This window comes from Phalacrocorax aristotelis, chromosome Z (assembly GCF_949628215.1).
Source record: "Phalacrocorax aristotelis chromosome Z, bGulAri2.1, whole genome shotgun sequence".
Classification (NCBI taxonomy): domain Eukaryota; kingdom Metazoa; phylum Chordata; class Aves; order Suliformes; family Phalacrocoracidae; genus Phalacrocorax; species Phalacrocorax aristotelis.
Window position 1 is genome coordinate 8,351,475 of NC_134311.1, and position 19,168 is coordinate 8,370,642.

Consider the following 19,168-nt stretch of genomic DNA (forward strand, 5'->3'; position numbering starts at 1 on the left):
ATCAAAAATCTATTTATTAATCACATTCCCTATTGCAAAACATCCCATTTCATTTGTTTAATGAAGATTCTCAGCCACTCAATGTTATGCCTTTTTGCTCACTCTGAAGTGCTTTCTAATTCCACATCTTTTTCATGTCTGACAACCCACTGCGCAGTTACCTATAACATTCAATCAATATGTTATTTACACTTTCTGTAAGTGAAGAGAGTCAGATCCTTTTAGTCTAATGTCTGGAAACTGGACCTGCAGAGGTCTGTCTGGTTTTCCTTCCACTCTTATCAGTGCATTTACTCTCTGCACTGGCTGACTTCGCACCCTACCCCACTCAATGTACTTTGACCATCTCATTGATACCTGACACCAGCTTCAAAAAGAACATATGGTCCCCTCTAATTGGAGTAACATAGCTAAGTTTGAAATACTTGGAATACTTTGCAAATAAGATAGTCCTAGAGCTTGCTGTATGTGATTAGATAGAAGGGAGTCTGGAGACACTGTATCCTTGAGTAGAATAAATAAGGGAAATGTACTAGAACAAGCTAGTTTAGTATCAGTAAGAATTGTGCAACCAAGCCAAAAATGAACTGAGCATGCCCAGAGACTGAGTTCAACCAGCGGACACAGTGAGGAAGACTATCAACGACTACCAGAGGACCCTGGAAGACCACCAATGAACACAACTGCGCATGCATTAAGGACATGTGCATATGTTGATGAATTCAAATAACAGTATGACTATGGTAATTATTTCATAGAAATGTAATGAATGTGTATATTTTGATTGCATATAACCCCTGTAGTAGAGCAACTCAGTGCACACACTAAGTGGAGTGATCCCCTGTGCGCCCAGCACCACAATAAAGAGTGCCTGCTTTCTAAAACTACAAACTGAGTTTTATGGGGTTCTTATATTTGCCGACTTATGGTATCATTGTACTGTCTCTTCTCAAAGCTTAGAGCCCAAAGAAATAGTTAAATCCTCTCATACCACTTACACCACAGTGCAGCTACAGATCTAAATTCTATGCCTTACTTTTCTGAGGTGTAAGGCTTCCTCTCACTGAATGGTTCAGATCAGGTGCATTCACTTACTACATTCACTACACACATAACAAGAATACCTGTTTAAGCCAATATATAGTCCAAATAGAGACTTGCAAGGCAAAAGAAAGGTGAAGCAAAGAGTATGCATCATAACTTAATGCAGTACTTTGTGCCCATATGTAAGTAAAAAATAAACAATCTGAATATACCACTGTATTGATATCCATGGCCACAAATTAGTCACTCCAACAGTCTTCAGCATGCTGCACCATACGTCAAGTCTCACACAGCTATCTAATGAGCATCAAATAGCAACAAGTACCTATTTAATGTCATTTCTCTTACACTCATTTGAATACAGGTCTTGCTGGTAACAATCGGCTCATTTCACAACCTCCTGGCAAGTGGGAGATTACAACTTAAAATGGAAGTTATTTCAGTTAAGAGACTTACAAGGTTAACAGCTTTTGGTGAGTCATTAAGAGACGTTAAAATACAGACCCCATCCTTAAAGCATGCATTTACAGACAGCAACAAAACCGATGGTCAAAAATTAGTCTAACATATCATATGAACTAGAAATATTGAAGGATTATGAGAAAAACTAGGGGTCAAGAAATACATAATGCGGATTTTTATTCTCTGTAGGGGTATATATTATTCAACCTTACCACTCAGGTGCAACTTAAGTTACAACTAATGTGCAGACTAACAGCTGCGACAAAAAGGGGTGGTGGTCACAGCCCCCTTGCCACTCTCCAGCCACACATTACCCCAGCCTTCATTTGTGCTGGCACCCACTCTTACCTCACTCCAGAAGAAGCCAGGTCAAGGAGCTAAAAAGACAGAAAGTCATGTACTGTAGAGGGAGAACAAAGTTAGGTGTTTTGCTTGTTTCTTCCCAGTGAAACAAACACTAACCTAGCACAAGGTCCTGGCAAGGGTCTGTAAATCTGGCTGCCTCACTCTTCATGATCTACACAAAACACTGTTTGTAGATTTACAGCCCTGCAAGTTAAGTTCCTAATTTACCACAATCAGAATTGAGTATTTTTTAAATTGGCAATAAATGTTTTTTAAAAACCCTAATTGTTAATGAAGGAAACAAGCACCTATCACCAATAAATCACACTTAAAGATGATCTCTGAAATTAATTTTATTCAGGTACCCTAATGGCACCAGAAGCTGTTATAAAAAAATCTTTCATATTTAGTTTTAGAGATTTACTCTCACAGATTACTGTGCCAAATTGAGCTAATTAGGTCTGTTATTTCTTTAAGACATCTGACTGCCTACTGTAGGACTACAAGGCCTGACATCAAGAGAAGCATAGGGCTGTTCACTTACTACTTCTTCAGCCAAAAATACACCAAAATTACATATTAACAGACAGACACAGGTCACTTTCCAAACATTTTACACCATTACAGGTCTCTAATTCTCATCACACCATTCGTCCTTCTGTATATCACACTTCCTTTATCAGCAGCTCATCCCACTTGAAGTACAGAACACACTGATCACAAGGGTTTCCAAGGACAAAGAATTGGCAAAGATCCATTTTTTTCCCAGTTAACAGTCAACTCTTTGTTTTGTTGAGTATTCTTCAGCTTCAAGACAGAACAATACTTTTTGTCGATGTATTACAAAAAAGCATGCTAAGAGTACTTGCCACTTCTCCAGACAAACATTCGGTGTGTTTCTAAACAAGCTTACCTTAAGTCTCTCATCTTTCAAAGCTTTTCAGCATCAATTCACAGGAATAGTACCCTGATTTCAAGACCAGCTTTCTTTATTACATTACCTGAGTTTATTTAGTGGAAAACTTACAACACTCAATTGCTATGCCAGGCAGCAGTCAGCATGTGAACCCAGGAAGCCAGTACCTGGAGCGGCCAACATGAAGGGGACTGAAGCAAGCTGTTGTGTGGTGCTCTCGGGAAGGATTCTGAACAGTTAATATCTAGGTCACATTGACACCTGGTCAAACACCTTTCTTTACTTTCTGAGCCATCCAAGAGGCAAGCTTAAAAGGAACAAAAGAGAATGGCAAAGGTTTGCTTACATTATTTCCCCAGCCAGACTTGGTCTCTGGCAAACTCCTAATACTGCACTTTAAATTTCATCAAAACAGTATCTTAAGAAACAATGGCAATAATCCTACTACACAGAAACCGTTAGCTAAGGGAAGCAAATACTGTGATCTGGATGACTGTGCCATGAGTGCATGAGTGCATTTAACAACACTTTATAGGCCACTTCTTTTCTATCATTTATGAACCACTTCTACTATAATAGGCACATATTCCAGATTTCAAAACCAACATTCTACTAGGGATTTCAACACACACTTATTTAAAGGAGAAGATAACAAGTGTGCTAGTACTGCCAAGTTACAGGATGGACCGCCAATTTCTTTTTCTCAAATACAGTCACTCTAAATGGTGGTAGTTAGTAGTTTTCAGTGGTGGTAACTCGTAAAATAAAATCGATAAGTTTATTATTACCAGCTAGCCAGTTTAATATCTGATTACAAGGTGCCTTTTGAAGTTTAAGAATCCCTGGAAAACACTCTCTGTAGTGTTAATATATACAGGTATTACAAGAGCTCCAGCTAGTCAAGGCTAGTTATCACTGTGGAATCCAGGCCTGCTTTTATATGGAGCATGCTAAAGGAACACAATATCAGGTTTAGAGATAATGAAACACAAACACACACATAACTCTTCACTCCAGAAAGCTGACCACGGTAGCCATCTTAATTTTAGGTTATCGGGAAAGTCTTCATGCTCACTGCATAATTACATTACTTCAACTCCATCACTGTGTTTAATCATTATATTCAGTCTGAGCAGAAAGCTATATTGAAGCTTCTAGCCTCACAACAGGACTTACGTGAGCTTTTCCAGCTTACCACCCAGCAACTACTGTAACTAGAACAAAGCCTCCAACAAAAACACAATCATTAAGAACTATTTAAGTTCAGTGTCATACAAGCAAAGTGCTGCACCAAGCACAGTATGCCTCTTCCCCCACCTTTAGGCTACTAAATATTTAACTACCAGCTTTCTCCTTCTCGCCCCTCTCCAATATCACATGCCTACCCATAGGCTTGAGACCCTAAGGACAAAAAATATTTAAGGGTACAGCTGCACATGAAGGTCATCAGCAATCAACTTCACAGGGAATTTCATTACAACTGAGCAAATGCTTTGTGAAAAACTTAAATGTTGTAAAATAAAAACTAAAATGATTCTTGCTGAGCAAGACAACATATTACGCAGTGCAAAAACTGCTGTGGCTGCTGCCACTGCAAATTTATTAGCTGAATCAGGGGATGAAGATAAAAGTTATAGAAGTTTTCAGACACATAAGGAAAAGCTTAGGTGGCACGCTGCAAAAACTAAACTGCCTTGCCTAAAGGGCAACATTCTGTTAGTTCAACACTAACACTTCAGAAGAACAAAGCTTTACCAACAGATTATATTATCACCAACACTAATTAGACAGCTCTATTCTGACATCTTCAGCTCCTGAAGATTTTATTTCCTTCACCCACAGTATTTTGTTACTGTTCTTCTGAGCAGAAAACAGCCTCACTCACACAGAAAAAAACCTGTCAATTACTGTTTTTCAGCAGCGCTCCGACACATCAGCGGTACCATCAGCAGCCAGGCCCAGAGCTGACGAATCCACTTGCTCAACTGAACAAACGCATCTCACACTGCCCACAGTGCCACCATCATTAGTTGTATCAGCATGAGAAAATGAGTCACAAGAATAAAATTACTACATCAGGTCTGAAAGATCTTTCCTCAATGGAAGCCAGTGTTCCCTCTAATATTCTCATCTTCTCTGATCTGCATTATTAATAACCAGATACTCACATCAGACAACCTCAGCAACACCGCACTAGACCCTACAGAACCTAGTAGCAGCAGTCAACCGGATCCTTCTGTGCTTTACTCGTTTCCCCAGAATGTACTAACGACAGTTCTCTGCCATTATGGTTTGTACGTAAACACAAACTGAGAATGTTTCCCAGTTTATCCAGAAGTACGTCTTAAAACACTTAATGCCTGTAAGGGTATGGTGTGAGCAGGCCGTTATACTCTGTACCCCGTACCAAAACAGATGGAACAGAGGTAAGCAAAAATATCACTAATATCTCTGAACCTGTAGGGGCAATGAACCCACCTAGCCGATGTGACATGCACTGCACAGCAGCGATGCGAGAGGAATGCGCGGCCAGCTGCTGCAGCGTGCAAGCGGCAAACTGTCCGCTGAGAGACCACAGGGGTTTGTTTTTGTTTCATTACCCGCTTCCACTTCCAAGAAGCGCATTCACCGATACTACTGAGACCGTAAAAGCCACGAAGTTTGTCTGGCTAACGACAGTCGATTCACTTCTGAAGTAACTTCAGGCCTGGAATAAAATCCAGTGCCCCACGCCAGCTTAACGACGCCCACCCGTGCCAGCCCAGGCGAGACAGAGCCGGTCAGCCCCATAAAGCAGTGCTGAGGGCGGTGGGAGGGCAGCCCCGGGGCAGGAGACCCGCCGCTGGACAGCAGCCCAGCGCCTTCCGAAGAACCCCTTCCGCGCAGCGCTCCGCGCCCGACGGGCCCGCACCGACCCCAGGCTCCCCACCGGGGAGGCCGGCCCGGGAGGAGAAAGAGAAGGCCGCCCGCCCGCCCCCGCCGGCCGCGGGGCCCGCTCCGCGCCTGGCCCTGCGCCGCGGCTCCCGCCAGCCCCGTCCCCACATCCTCACCGCCGGGCCGGGCCGAGCCGAGCCGAGCCGTGCCGCCCTCCCAGGCCGCCGGGGGAGGCGGACGCATAGGACGCCGGAGGACGCCGCTGCTCCTGCTGTGGGGCGGGCGGCGACACCCTGCAGCCGCCGCCCGTCCACCTCACAGGCAGCGCGCGCCCGCCCGCAGCTCCGGCAGGGCGGCAGCAGCACCCCTTCCTTCTCCGCCCAGCCACCGCTCCGCGCATGCGCGGCGGCGCCTCGCCCTCCCCGGCGCGGGGGCAACGTGAAGAGGCGGAGCCGGCGTGGGGAGGGACGGAGCCGGCGGGGAGACTGACGCGGCTCTTCCCGCGCCCCGCCGGCAGGGGGCGCCGCCCCCCCCACCGGGCTGCGATCTCGTGCCCCCGCACCCCCTCGCCTTTTCTCTTGACACCACCCTCCGGGGTGACGTAGCTTTCTCCCCGTCAGTCCCGTCACCGGATAACGTGGAGTCAGGGAAAGGCCCAGGCAAAAGGTTCAGGCAACTGAGAGCTGCTCCATCTGTTTTAGAAATTAGTGTTAAATTAATTAAATCAGGCTGTTTCACCACAGCAACAGTTACAGTGCTGTTACAGTATCATTACAGATGGTATCAGGTAACGCATTGTCCTAGTTTGGCCCCCAGTAATGCAATCACAGGACACTTTTAGGCATTTCTGTAAGATCTTTCTTTTTAAAAAATAAATTTATTCCAGCAGACAGCTATACAGAGATCACTATAGTTTAGCCCGCTTTTCCATGAGGATTACTGTCTTCACAGTGTGTAATTGCTGATGGCCAGGAGTGTGATTTTCGGAGCATTTCTACTGGATTTTCAAACTTTTTTGCACTGGTAACTGACGAAACACTGTTTTGAGAACAGAGGTTTTGGCAGCAGGCGTGTACAGGGCCCAGTGACCCCTGGGCTTCATGCTGATGACTCCTCAGTGTGCCATTTCCTTTATCCTGTTCCAAAACATCCTCTTTCATCTCCATTGCACGAGCTAGCATGTAACTAACCTTTCTTTGATGAGCCAGAGCCTCCTCTTTGTCATTTATCTGGGTATTTATTCAAAAGAAAAAGAAAAGAAACTAGTTTCCAGGCAAGAGCAAGGCAGCCTATGTAATTTGACAGTTATATTTGCTCCCCTAAGGACTTCAAGTTGAACAGTTTAACAAAATACTAACCAAATCTATTAACATCTTCAGGATTTCATGAGGATTGTCAAGCTCTTCAACTTTCCTGCAGTCCACACCTGATGACAGCAGGCTGGAGAGTTTTTGTCCCAGACTGTTCTTGTTCCCTTGTAACTTGACACATCCTAAGGAAAACAAAAAGTACCTGAACTGTGGAGCTTAGGAACTCTGGAAGAGAAAAACTATTTTGGGATAACATGGGCATGCATAAAACTGGATTCTGAATGATCTCCTCTAAAAGGGCAACACAAGCTTCAGCTTCTCCCACTATACATAACACAGCAGATTACTTGTGTGCAGCACCAGCACCACCCCTAGCAGTACTGAAAAGATAAATAGACCTTTCATCACATATATGGACAAACTGAAAATAAAAATTACTTTGGCTGTATGGAAAATATACTTTAACACTCTAGTTAAACAATAATATGTGGCAATTTGTTTTTAAACAGCAGGTAGCCTGAAAAAAAACCAACAGTTTTTGACACAAGATATTTAAAAGTTTCTAAGATTTCTAGGAAGATTAACACATTAAAATTATGAAACATATGTATCAGGACATAGAGCTGGGAAACAATGACATGAGTATAGGGGAAACAGATCTTCTGGATGTATGCTGTTTAGCGTTACACCCTGGGGCTGCCCAAGGAATTTAGAAGACCCACCGAACTTCTAAGCCTGGCACCTCCAGCTCCATGGCTAACAAAAATATATATTGAAGCACCGTTCCTAAATTCTGCTATGCTTTTGACCATGATGTAAGCACTTAAATACTACTTCTTTTTTTCCTTAAAGATAAGGATTTTAAGAATTCTGCCTGTTTACAGAATGCTTTGTAACTCACAGATAAGAATTATAAGAGTAATAAATACTGATGTAAATACAGATACATAATAAAAAACTGTATTGTATTTAGTATTTCAGTGAAAGCTCAGTATCTATTTTTTGCACTTCTCCTCCTTCCCTAACTGTTATATAGACATCATGTGAAAAAAACCCAGCACATTAAATGGCTGATAGCATCCATAATGGCTGGGCTAAACTTGCCAGATACTATCTTTTTTTGTGCTGTTTTCATTATAAGCATCTTTAATATCCAGAATGTTATTAGCATCCTGGATAACAGTTTATTTATTCTAGCATATTTTTACTCAGAAAAATACAGCTTATGAATGTGTAATTTTAAAAAGTTATCTTAAAAGCCTAGACTGGTAGCTCCAATGACCTACTACTGTATTTATATAGTCCACCTATACACAGACACCCAACATTATACATACAAAACTTCTGGTAGAAATTCTTCAGCTACAGGACACATTATTCAACATATTTACAGTTTTGACATAACTTTGTTCCTTTTTTCTCAACTCTTCCGAAACCTCAACCAGCAATTAAACCACAACCCTACATTTAACACAGTAAGAATGTCTGCCTGTGCCACTCGCCAGCTAATTTTTTTCTACTCAACCATTCCAGGTATATAGCATGCCCAGTTACCATTGTCTTTCAGGCGTCTCCAGTTTATAAACTTTGTTTCCTTCTTAATCTTTACCACTTCTGCAAGCCTCAGGGCTTGGTCCTTCCTCTGCATTAGCTGCTGCTCAAATGCAATTCTGAAGGCATCTGCCATTATATAAGCTTCATCTTTACACTTCTTCAGATTTTCAATCTGGTTTTAATTCAGAGAAAATTCAATGTATATTAAGCAATTTGGAAGCAATAGCAGATTTAGAATGTACATTAAGAGACGGACTGAAGCCATTAAAACAGACAAGTTTTAAATGAATATAATCAAGGAAGTAGTAGAAACCAAACAAAGTGCTTTCTTGCCACATTAAGAAATACATTAAGAAATGCATATTGACATTCTTACCGTTCCTCTCCTATACATGCACACACCACCCCTCATCTACACAGACAAGCTCTCTGTGTTGCCTATCTATCTCTGCGCATGCTTGAGGAGGGTATTAATGTCCCATGCTGGTTGGGCCAGGAGCAAAAGGAGCAACAGAATGGTATCTCTGTCAGGGGTAACAACTTTGGTAGAAAAGGCACATGACAGTACTTCCTTTCAAAACCTGCAAGTCAGCTGGAACTTCTGCAGTTGGACCATGAGGATGGTTACCACATTTGCAGAGTCAAATACAAATTAGAATAAAAATTTTAAAGCTATAGAACTTCACTAAATTAAAAATCTTAAGAGCTTGAATATCACGTTATCAATTTAAGCCTGATGCAAATACAGATTTTTCAGCAAGATCAGTTTCCTGACCTAGCTGGGTGAGTGGGCTTGTTAGTGCCAATTTCAATGCAAGGGAGGCATGGAATGCACTGCCAGGAAGGAAGGGTAAGGGTCAGAGGTATTCCACACTCACACTGTGTATACATTTAGAGAATGGATGCACTTAAAGTGTTTTTTCCTTTTTTTAGATTAAAAAATATGGGTGGAAGGAAAAAGAATTATTTTTTTTTACTACTGAAGCTAACTGATATCATAATTACAGTTTTATATCAGCAAAAGTTAGGGCATTACAAGCATTACAAACAAACATCACATTATTTCTGAGAATCTTTCTTATTTTAAGACACGTTTGTTTGTGTAAGGAGAGTGTTTCTGGCTTTATTTGGTTTTGAGCATAAGCACCCCTCTGCTTGTTCATATCTAAGCCAAGCAGCATTACCTCTTGCTTGAGATGAAGAAGTTGCTTTCGAGTTACAGCTGCCATTTTAGCACAGGGACAAGGTTGTCCCCCAGAAGTACTGCAGGTGCAGGCTCCAAGGACTGCCAGCTAAAAATCCAAAACAAACCACCAGTTAAGGATCTATCTGGGTACACCACGCAATACGAGAGATGCCACATGACTAGTAAAAAACCACCCTGAAACTATAAAGGGAGCATAAGGGTCAGGGAAGCAAGCTACAGGAGATTTAGGCTTCATTTCTTTTGACTCACAACCACACTCATAAAACATTTTTCTGCAAGATAACCTGAAGGCAAGAATTGTTGTCCTGTGTATGCTACTCCCTGCAGACCTCATGATTTTTTTTTCACTTAATAAAGTAAAGCAGTAGGCATAGGAGTTAAGAATTAAAATATTAGGAAGAAAAAAAATAAGCATGCTGGCTGTGAAAGGTAGCCTGATGCTCCTTCTGTCTACACTTTCTTTGCAAGATAGGAATCATGACACACCACAAATTAGAACACTGATTAACAGGCATGCAAAGGCATATGTCATTAGCTAAAAATAGGTCCAAAGAAACAGTTACATAATCAGTAAGCAAAAATTATCTATGTATTTTTTATATAAACATATATTTGAACTAGCCATTTTGAAATACATATAAGTCATACTTACTTCAAGACCTGTAAAATCTGTAATGTCACCTTTCTTCAAGGACATGTTTTCCTGAACAACTTTCTGTTGTTTCACATCTAGCATTGCAAGAAATTCCAAGCACTGCTGATTCAGGACTATGAAATAAAGAAAGGAAAGTGATTAAAAAGTCTGCTGCTCTGATTTCTTAATTTCTGGGTTTAACTACACCCAGATGAAGCAGTTCTGTAGTTTAAGTATCAGTTTGGGAATGTGGTGAGCCTATGTAGATCTAGAAACTCAGGCGCCAGGTGCCTTTCCTTCTGTGTACCTCCTAGAGGTAATGACCCACTCACAGAGATACCATCTCATATATTACTCTGCCTCAGTACTAAGAGTTCATCTCTTTGTACACTTACAACTCAGGCAGCTGCTCTTTTAGAATAGCACAATATTGGGAAAATAATGACGTACGTCAGCTATTTTAAAGCTTTTTGGAAACCAAAAATAAGGGAAAGGGGCTTCAGCCTTCTGACCCAGCCGATGCCTGCACAACCTGCGATTTGAAAACCTCTGCTATAAAAGCCCACATGCTGAATAACTCAAAGTTTGTGCTATGGGAATCTTTAAGTGGGTATGTTAAAAGTAAATATCTCTGACGCAGATTGTCATTGTAGCAGGAGCACTTGGTGGCTCCCCTGGCTGCTGTTGCCTCATTCCAGGACACGACTGGGAACACGGACCGGTTGTTTCCCTCCACACCCAGGGTGTCACCACACCAGTGAGGTAAGATAGGTATACTCTTTCACACCTGATCTACTCCTTAAGCCATGCATAGCTGACTTTCCCTACCATTTTATGGGCATTTTTTTCAGTCCAAGTAACAATGTGAGAAGAAAAACAAACACAACTTGTCTGCTTAAAGAGGGTTTCTGCATATCCATTAGTATCACCTGCAAGTAACAAGAAACTTATTCCAACAGAAACCTTCCTTCATAGCTAAATCCTCGATTATTCCTGAGAAACAGTACATGAAGAGAATAGCTGTTGGTGGCTTACTTGCATTTTCAGCTTTAAGAGTTTTAACTTCCTCTGTTCTCAGTTTCAACGCTTCCTTAAGAGCTGCATTTTCACAATATATCCTGCAGAAGTTAGAAAAAGGCTCTATTACCTTAAGAAATGTTTTATAATGAACACTCAAATGAAAAAAAAAGCCTGTTAAAACACTGTATCTAATATTTCTAGAAATTAAAATTAGGATTATTGACAAGTTTGAAATAAAAAAATCAAAACTGATGAGAGACAAGTATTCGGTTTGCCAAGACATTATCAATGCAGCATTATACAAGCACTTCCCTCACTTGTAAATTTTTTTATGGAAAATAATGTAAAATCTGCTAGCCAGGGGCCAATAAGCAACACAAAACTAATCCTAACTAACTCTCTGAATAAACTTCTGTGCATAGGCTTGGTCTGACTTGCACAGAACCAAGGCTAAGAAAGCAGGCTATGCCAGGCTGGCTGTTGTGGAGTCACTCCTCTTTATCCAGGCTGCAGGTGGCTCTGCAGGGAGCAAAGCCAAGAACCCCTGCACTCATGCAGAGGCTTCTCTGCAATCCAGACAGCATGCACTGTTCAAACAGGCTCACCTTGTTCATGAAACCACACCCTCACATAACCAATTTAAACACGTCCAAATACGTTCAAGCGAATGTTAAAAAAGAAAATTTAAAAAATCATTCACATCTAAGTAGATGGTGCCAACAACTTAAGAGTTTAACGAGAGGTAAGTTTAAGTACCACACTACCTTTAGAAACTCAAATAAATTTGTAATTATGAACCTCTGGAACACTTGCTAGAAACCTCTAACTTCCTTGAGAGAACAAAATTGTTATTGGACATGTGACCACATGGCTCTGGTCTTAATTTTAGAAAGTAAACTTCCTGTACTCTTAGTACTGTTCTCAAGAACAGCTGTACTTTCAAGCGTTGCAACCTGAGAACAAACAATATGAATTTAGAATACATTTTTCCTTGAAGTATTTAAGTATTTCCTTCTTGAATGAAAAAGTGGCAATCTAAAGTCCTAAATGTTAAAGCAATATGATTTTTCTCATGCATCTCTTCAGCTGTCAGTAAATGCAGCATACTGTAAATGCATGGTTTTGTTTAAAACTAAATAGCAACCTGAATTATTTCACTTGAATAAACAAAGGGAAGTACATACTCTTCTCATCCTGCTGCCTCAAGATATCAGAAAACCTTTTTGCAAAGTGGACTGAGCTCCTGTCTTGCAGTTTTCTGAAGCCACGTCTCTAGCTTTCAACAATTAGCAGTAGTTTTGTTGCTCCAGACTACCTGGCTACATTTCCTTCTCTCTTAAGTCAGGAAAGCCACCAAAGGGTTTTTCAAGAGGTGTCCCTTAACAAGTGTAACTAATTTAACCAGAGAACAAGATACAATATCTTAACAAAACTCTTCTTACAAAGGAATAGTTTGTAAAATTTTGGCTTATTCTTTGTTTCAAAGTTTGAAAATTTTAAATAAAGGTCCCCACTGAAATAGTTGTAAATCTGATAGGCAGACATCAGAGATATAATGTCTACATTTAAATAAGTGAGCCTGCTGGTCACATTTTTCAAGGTCTGTTATTGCATTATTAGTATAGTGCCTCTGGCATCTTCTGCTTGCCTAACCACACCTGCTCTCTGTCCACAGTAACTTTTATTTAAACAAAGAACCAGTTGATCAGCCTCTCTCAAAAGCATTCCATTTTACCTGTACATATGCTCATACCTACAATACAAGAAAATAAAGCAATGATTAACCAGTGAATGATATTTCCACATGCATGCCCACACCATTATTTTCTATGCCTCATTTATATTTAAAGTAAATAAGGACAGTCTGGGTCCAGCTAGCTCACATAATAACGTAACAGGCTGAAAATTAAAACCCAGCCTAGCAAATCTAGCCTACATACACACTAAAGAATTTAGACTTAATAATTTTACAAATGGAACAGGCACAAAAATTAAATAATCTTCCTAAATCTGGAAGGAAATTAGGAAAACACAAAAACCTCAGAAAACCTGATGAAACAAACTTCGAACACAAGAAATATGGCATATAGCATTCAATGCAATTAAAAAAACCTCCAAAGATATACAGTGTAAGTCACATACCTGTCATATTTTTCTGTCCATGTGTCTTCTATGTTTTTAAATCTATCCTGATCAAATTCAATTTCCCATTGCAAAATATTTATTTCCTGTGGAAACAAAACAAACCTGCAGCAGCTTATTACAAGCCTCCCACTGAAAGGAAGAAGAGGAACTGATGGTGCTGAGTTTGGCACTGGCAGAGATCCAGGTGACCAATGGTGATGACAATCTGTGACACTGTTAAAAATACATTTGGTGCTAGACACCACAAGGTTTCCTCATCAGTCATCTATGGATTCCAGACTGTGTTGCATGAACTAATGCTTGTAGTGGCTTATGTCAAAAACAAACCCACACTGTCACGTTTCCCTGTTCCCTCAATATTCTGTGGAAAAGTCACACAAGAAGAGAAACAAAGCATAAAACTCAGTTTAACAAGGTAGATCAATACCACCTTCCTCCTCCTCCCCATCCTCCCTATGAAAACTGGGCACCCGTTTCTTAGACTTGTTGGGAAGCTCCAGCTTAATAACTATGAAATAGGGCAGCTTGCTATGAATGACTGTGAAACTCCCACCAAAGACCAACTGAAAGTACAGAGTACTCTAGTAACTTTCAGGTGTTATTTGTACATGGTGTAGCATGAGAACATTTACGTTGAAAGAGTTTACCTTTTCTCTTTCTACTAAAAGGAATAAGAATACTTTCAAAAAAACCCTGGAACTAATGGCAGATGTGTACTTATTTAAATAAACAGTCTGACAACCCCTTACTACTTAGCAATGGACTTCTATGTTTTTGCACAGGTGTGAAGGAAACATGGAAGAAAAGGAAAGGAAGAAAAGGAAAAGAAAGGAAAAGGAAACCCTTACCTTTTCTAAAGTTCTCTTTTCTTCCTCAGTTTTTTGAAGCATTGCTTTTGTATGACTAGTAGCTTTATTAAATACTGCCTGCAAAAAAAAAAGTTTAACTGTCAAATACTGTAATTAAGTTTACTCAATTTGGCTTTATCCGAATTTTCAGTTTTATATTAAGAGAAGTTCACATTCTCAGTTAAACAGGAGTGTGCAGAACTACAAACCCTAGCAACTTCCTTGTAAGTCCCAGTGGGTTCTAATTTCAAGTCACTAAATAGCTACGTTGTATAACAAACTAGTGTTTCAATCCCATAATCTTTCCTATTGAAAAATGTGTCATCACTTAAAATGAGATCGTGTCTTCTTTAGGCCTTGTCCACAAAATCAGCTCTCAAAAGAACTGGTTACAACATACTTACACTTTGATCCAGGTGCAACTTTCTAAGAATGTCTGAGGGTGGAAACTGCAGAACTATAAATGGTTATGCAAGTAGGCTAAAAAAACAGAGCATGATTTCAACAAAATTCATTGTGATACCAAATTTAAAAAAAAATAGAAAATGTGAACAAAAGAATGACCTAACATTTAATGCATACTGTCCTCTAAGACAACAGAAGGAGTAGTCAACTGAAAATATCCATGCTTTGCAGCAGAATTTCAAGCACTGGCAAAATCTGTAATTTAAAGGACTAGAAAGGTGGTCTTATTCTTCAGGTTACATAGCTAAATCTTCAAGGATCCTCAAAGATAAAATTAAAAGAATTTGCTACAACAATAATTTTAAATAACACAATGGTTCCATGCAGAAAAAGTAGTAAATTGTAGAAGCTGAGTCTGTAGACACTTGCAGACTCAATGCTTTAAATTATAGCCTGGGGAAGAACATACGGTTTGGGGGGTTTTGATGAGGAGTGGCAGGAAGATTTCTTCAGTTTTCTTTCCTTTACCACTAAGTACCTAAATGGTTTCTGAACAACTCCTACCATGCTCTGCAGAAGTCTTAGAGCTTCATCTTTTCCTTCAAGCTGTCTTTGTGACGCTTCAAGCTCAACTTTCAAAATTTCAACTTCCTGAAGCAAAATAAAATAGGTACACTGAGTAAAAGCCAAGGTAATCCTGTTAAAAGTTGACTGTAACAGCAATGTAAATTTGCCCTCTTCAAAAAACCAATATGATTCTTTTCTAATAGCTTGCTTGTGATGAAGACATGCTAACAGTGCATGTTAGCACAAAATCCTTAAAGAATAATACTTGTAATTAATGTTCCTTCTGTTCTCTTCCAGTGTATTGGGAAAATAAACCATTAAATACTGCAGCTCTTCCTTGCTAAAGAAGTTGTATATGCCAAAACAGGTCTGGAGCTTTAAAAGAAGTAAGCAAAGCCGAATAGCAGATACGCATGCCTGCAAATACATGTAGGAGACACAAACTACAGTAAATATTACTATATAGATATCTAAAATAAATGTTACATTAATATATTATATATGGTGGTTTTATATAGTATTTTTATATTGTATATTATAAATAATACTATAAATATATACTGTATATAGTATGAATATACTATATTTATAATACTATAAACAAATACAGTATTATCAATAATACTATATATTATGCTATATACTATATAGTACTATACTATTCTATATGCTATGTATTATACTAAATGCCCATACTCTGTAATAGCACAAATATCATGTTAGGACTGTTAGATTAAAAGCACTACCTGTCCAGAACAAAACAAAAACAAAACAGATTCCTGCTCCAGGTACATGCCAATCACATCTTTATGTAACATTCCCCACTTCATAAGAAAGCGCTTTTTCAATTTCCAAGCGTTAAAAGAAAATTTACTGCTTTGTATGCTTGTCTTCCCTTAACCCCTCTGTAGGTCACTCAGTTGTTCGCTTGTGGTCATACAAAACTGTTTTCATAGTTCTTCCAGTTCTATTAGTTCAGCAGTTGATACTGAAATTGTATCTGGGAGCAAAGGTAATTTATCAGTTTTGCCTACTCAAAGATGAGTAAGGTTCCTTGACATTTTAACTTGCTGTGCACTGAAGGTTCTTCATGTTAAAACAGCTTGAAAATGACCTACCATACGCTCTCCTGAGATTGAAGAACACAGTGCAGATGAAGTGTATGTTTTCACAGCTGAGATCACCCTGCTGTTTCTGCCTGGACTGATGCCAACACATCAACACATTTAACCACAGTAAAATGAAAATGTAAGAGTTAACTACCTTTCAACTACATTTCAAAAATGCATTAAAAACCCAAAGGCTATTCTGTTTACACTACAGATTTTTGGGACCAAAACTTAATTTAAAAAAAGAAAGCCAGAGTATAAACTGCATCTCACACTGTGATTTTCTGGCATAAAACTTAATGAGGTTTCCAACTAGTGCTCTAATTTCAAGAACATGAATCCATCCAAGATTCTGGACATGCCAAGCTCATCAGATAAACTAACACTGTGCTCGACTTTGCTACATTAAAAGGAAATGCAGATTTCAAGATCAGCACACTTGGCACAGTTGCTTACCTCTAGCACTTCCCAAAGTCGTTGCTTTAGTTCTTCATTTGACACTTCAGTATTAAATTCTGTAAGATTGACAGGGGATAATAAACAATGAGAGCCCAAAATATTTACAAAAGAAAGCATGAGAATTTGCTTTACCCTGAAAACAGGTAACACGTGGAGGTGATTTTTTTTTTCTGGAGCTAATACAGAGATTTAAGAAATACCTAAATACTAAGCTCAAACACATTGTTTCACAGTTAAAGAATTGGAATGGGAAAAAAAGATCAGTTGTAAAGAGACCTAAAATAAGAGCAATTATTTTAGAATTTCCTTAAAAAAAACCAAACACAAAAAAATTTCATCTTGATTCAAAAAATAATTTCAATCTTTAGATTCATTTTAGATTTTAACTTTTCAACGCTAAACTCAACACAACAGTGGCTAGCACTATTTAGATGTAGGGGCAATTTTCAACTGTGATGAAGCACAGTGGCAGAGTATTCCACAAGATCCAGTATTCCTCTAAACAACCAGTTACTACTAGTACTGGTTTTTTTAAACTGAACATCACAGAGGTATGTCGAGATGCAGCCATCTGCTAAATCAAAGTTAGGTTCATGTGGACTTTAACCATGCTCTCATGGATATTGCTGTGTGAAAGGCCTAGGTCTAAGACAAGCATCATACAAAGACCGTCAGAAGGACAGTGAAACCACTCAGAATTACGCTGCTCTTGTAACATCTCTCTTACGCTGGTGAAACCAATAAAGAATAATTACATGGCTTAGCTTACTGTGGTTTGTGGAGAGGATAGCAGGGACTTGTTCTAAAGGAGAGAAATAAGCAAGTTATATGGACATACTACAGTTGAAATACTAAAAATGGCTAAAAATGTAAGGCAAAGCAGCTAAAGTGTAACGAACAGCACTGCCTTTATTTGATTTTATTCAAAGCAGTGTTGTCTTCACAATAAAAATTGCCAATACCAGGAGAATGGAGATGTGCAGGTTCTAAAAACAACTGCTTAACCTCAAAACTATGCGAATTCACAAATTTCAACTAAATAGCAAAGAGGACTTTGAAGATTTAGTCATAAGCTTTAGATACAATCTCTGGTAGCACACACTTAAACAAACCAGAACCCAAGCAATTCCATTCAATTTCATATATATGTATTTAGAGAAAAACAGTGCTGCCCCACCACCACAGGATGCTCCTGGCTAAACATCACTTTCAAATGCAAAACTAAACGCTTTAAAAATGGTCATTCTACACTAAGAAATGCTACAGCCTCATTCACTGTGAAGCAATTCTGCTGTTAATGTTTTGGGAGGAAGATCTAGGAATAGAGACTGCTCTGCTGCCTCGATGGCCTCGAGCATCTCCTCTTGCAACACTAACAGCAGACTTGCCGCAACAAACCTGCGAGGTTGCGTTGGATCCCAGCAGGCACGCCACGCACACAGAATTCTTGGGATCCTGCAGAGATTTCAGAGTGTTTTGGCGAACGGTTTGAATTAAACTTGATGCCTTGTGAAGCAGCTGCATTGCTCGGGTTTGGTAACAGATTATTTTCATGGTGAATAATTAACTTTAAAAATTACTCTTACCACAGATATTTTGTCGGGGTGAACTAGCAACAGGCTTTTTGGATGATCCATCGTAAAAACTGTGTCGTTTTGAACTGGAAAGAGCCACAGCATCACTTTCTTCTGCTCTCTTTGCCGACAAGTGAGAATTACAAATCTTTCCAGATCCCTTCCTAGACCTAAATGAATAGTTTTGTAAATTTTCCCCTTCATAAACACCTCCAGGTCTTCTCCCAAGTCCGTTTCCCAAGTCTCCACGTGTCATGTCATCTTCTGCTTCCTCCATCTTCTCCTGGTTTTCTGGTTGGGTTTCGTACCCACCCCCCCGGATTGAGGGCACTTGTTTTAGCTGGCAACGTGAACGGCGTCTCCCGCAACACAAGCGTTTTACCTAGAAAAACAGGAAAAATTCCATAACTAAAGAAGCAAAACATGAAAGTGAAAAACCTGAAAGGGGGGTGGCGATGGGCGGCCGGGGGCTCGGTGGAAGCGCCCCGGTGACCCACGGTAGGTGCCCGCTGCCCCCCGCAACCCCTTCCCCGCACCGGAGCTCCCGACCGACCGCCCGGCCGCCGCCGCCCGGCCGCCGCCACGCCCCGGGGCGGGCGGGAACACCGGTGCTTATTGCCGCCGGCCGAGCGCACAGCTCCCTCTCAGGCTGCCCACAGCGCCGATCGGCGTTCGGGATCGTTGATGGGAGGTCT

At 40.1% G+C, this 19,168-nt stretch overlaps 2 protein-coding genes across 4 annotated transcripts in view; both read right to left on the reverse strand.

Moving 5' to 3' along the window:
• Window positions 1-6,035, reverse strand: part of ZFYVE16 (zinc finger FYVE-type containing 16) — a 28,205-nt gene extending 22,170 nt beyond the window's left edge. Inside the window, exon 1 of one of the 2 annotated variants that reach the window (XM_075079902.1) lies at window positions 5,818-6,035. The gene's annotated coding sequence lies outside the window, so the exon portion shown is untranslated. Of the gene's footprint in view, window positions 1-5,809 lie in introns of both variants that reach the window. The other variant, XM_075079903.1, reaches the window with a different exon arrangement.
• Window positions 6,036-6,485: 450 nt separating this feature from the next.
• CCDC125 (coiled-coil domain containing 125) lies at window positions 6,486-19,089 on the reverse strand. 2 transcript variants are annotated; one of them, XM_075078663.1, is made up of 13 exons: window positions 19,010-19,089; window positions 18,486-18,855; window positions 17,669-17,701; window positions 16,897-16,955; window positions 15,329-15,415; window positions 14,360-14,437; window positions 13,509-13,594; window positions 11,382-11,464; window positions 10,365-10,480; window positions 9,690-9,797; window positions 8,506-8,677; window positions 7,000-7,133; window positions 6,486-6,870 (listed from the first exon to the last, which is right to left on the reverse strand). In XM_075078663.1, the coding sequence occupies exons 2-13, from the start codon at window positions 18,748-18,750 to the stop codon at window positions 6,556-6,558; spliced, it is 1,536 nt and encodes a 511-aa protein (XP_074934764.1). In that variant the 5' UTR covers window positions 18,751-18,855; window positions 19,010-19,089; the 3' UTR covers window positions 6,486-6,555. The 2 variants fall into 2 exon arrangements, with proteins under 2 accessions (XP_074934764.1, XP_074934765.1); XM_075078664.1 differs by lacking the exon at window positions 17,669-17,701.
• Between the last annotated feature and the right edge of the window lie 79 nt (window positions 19,090-19,168).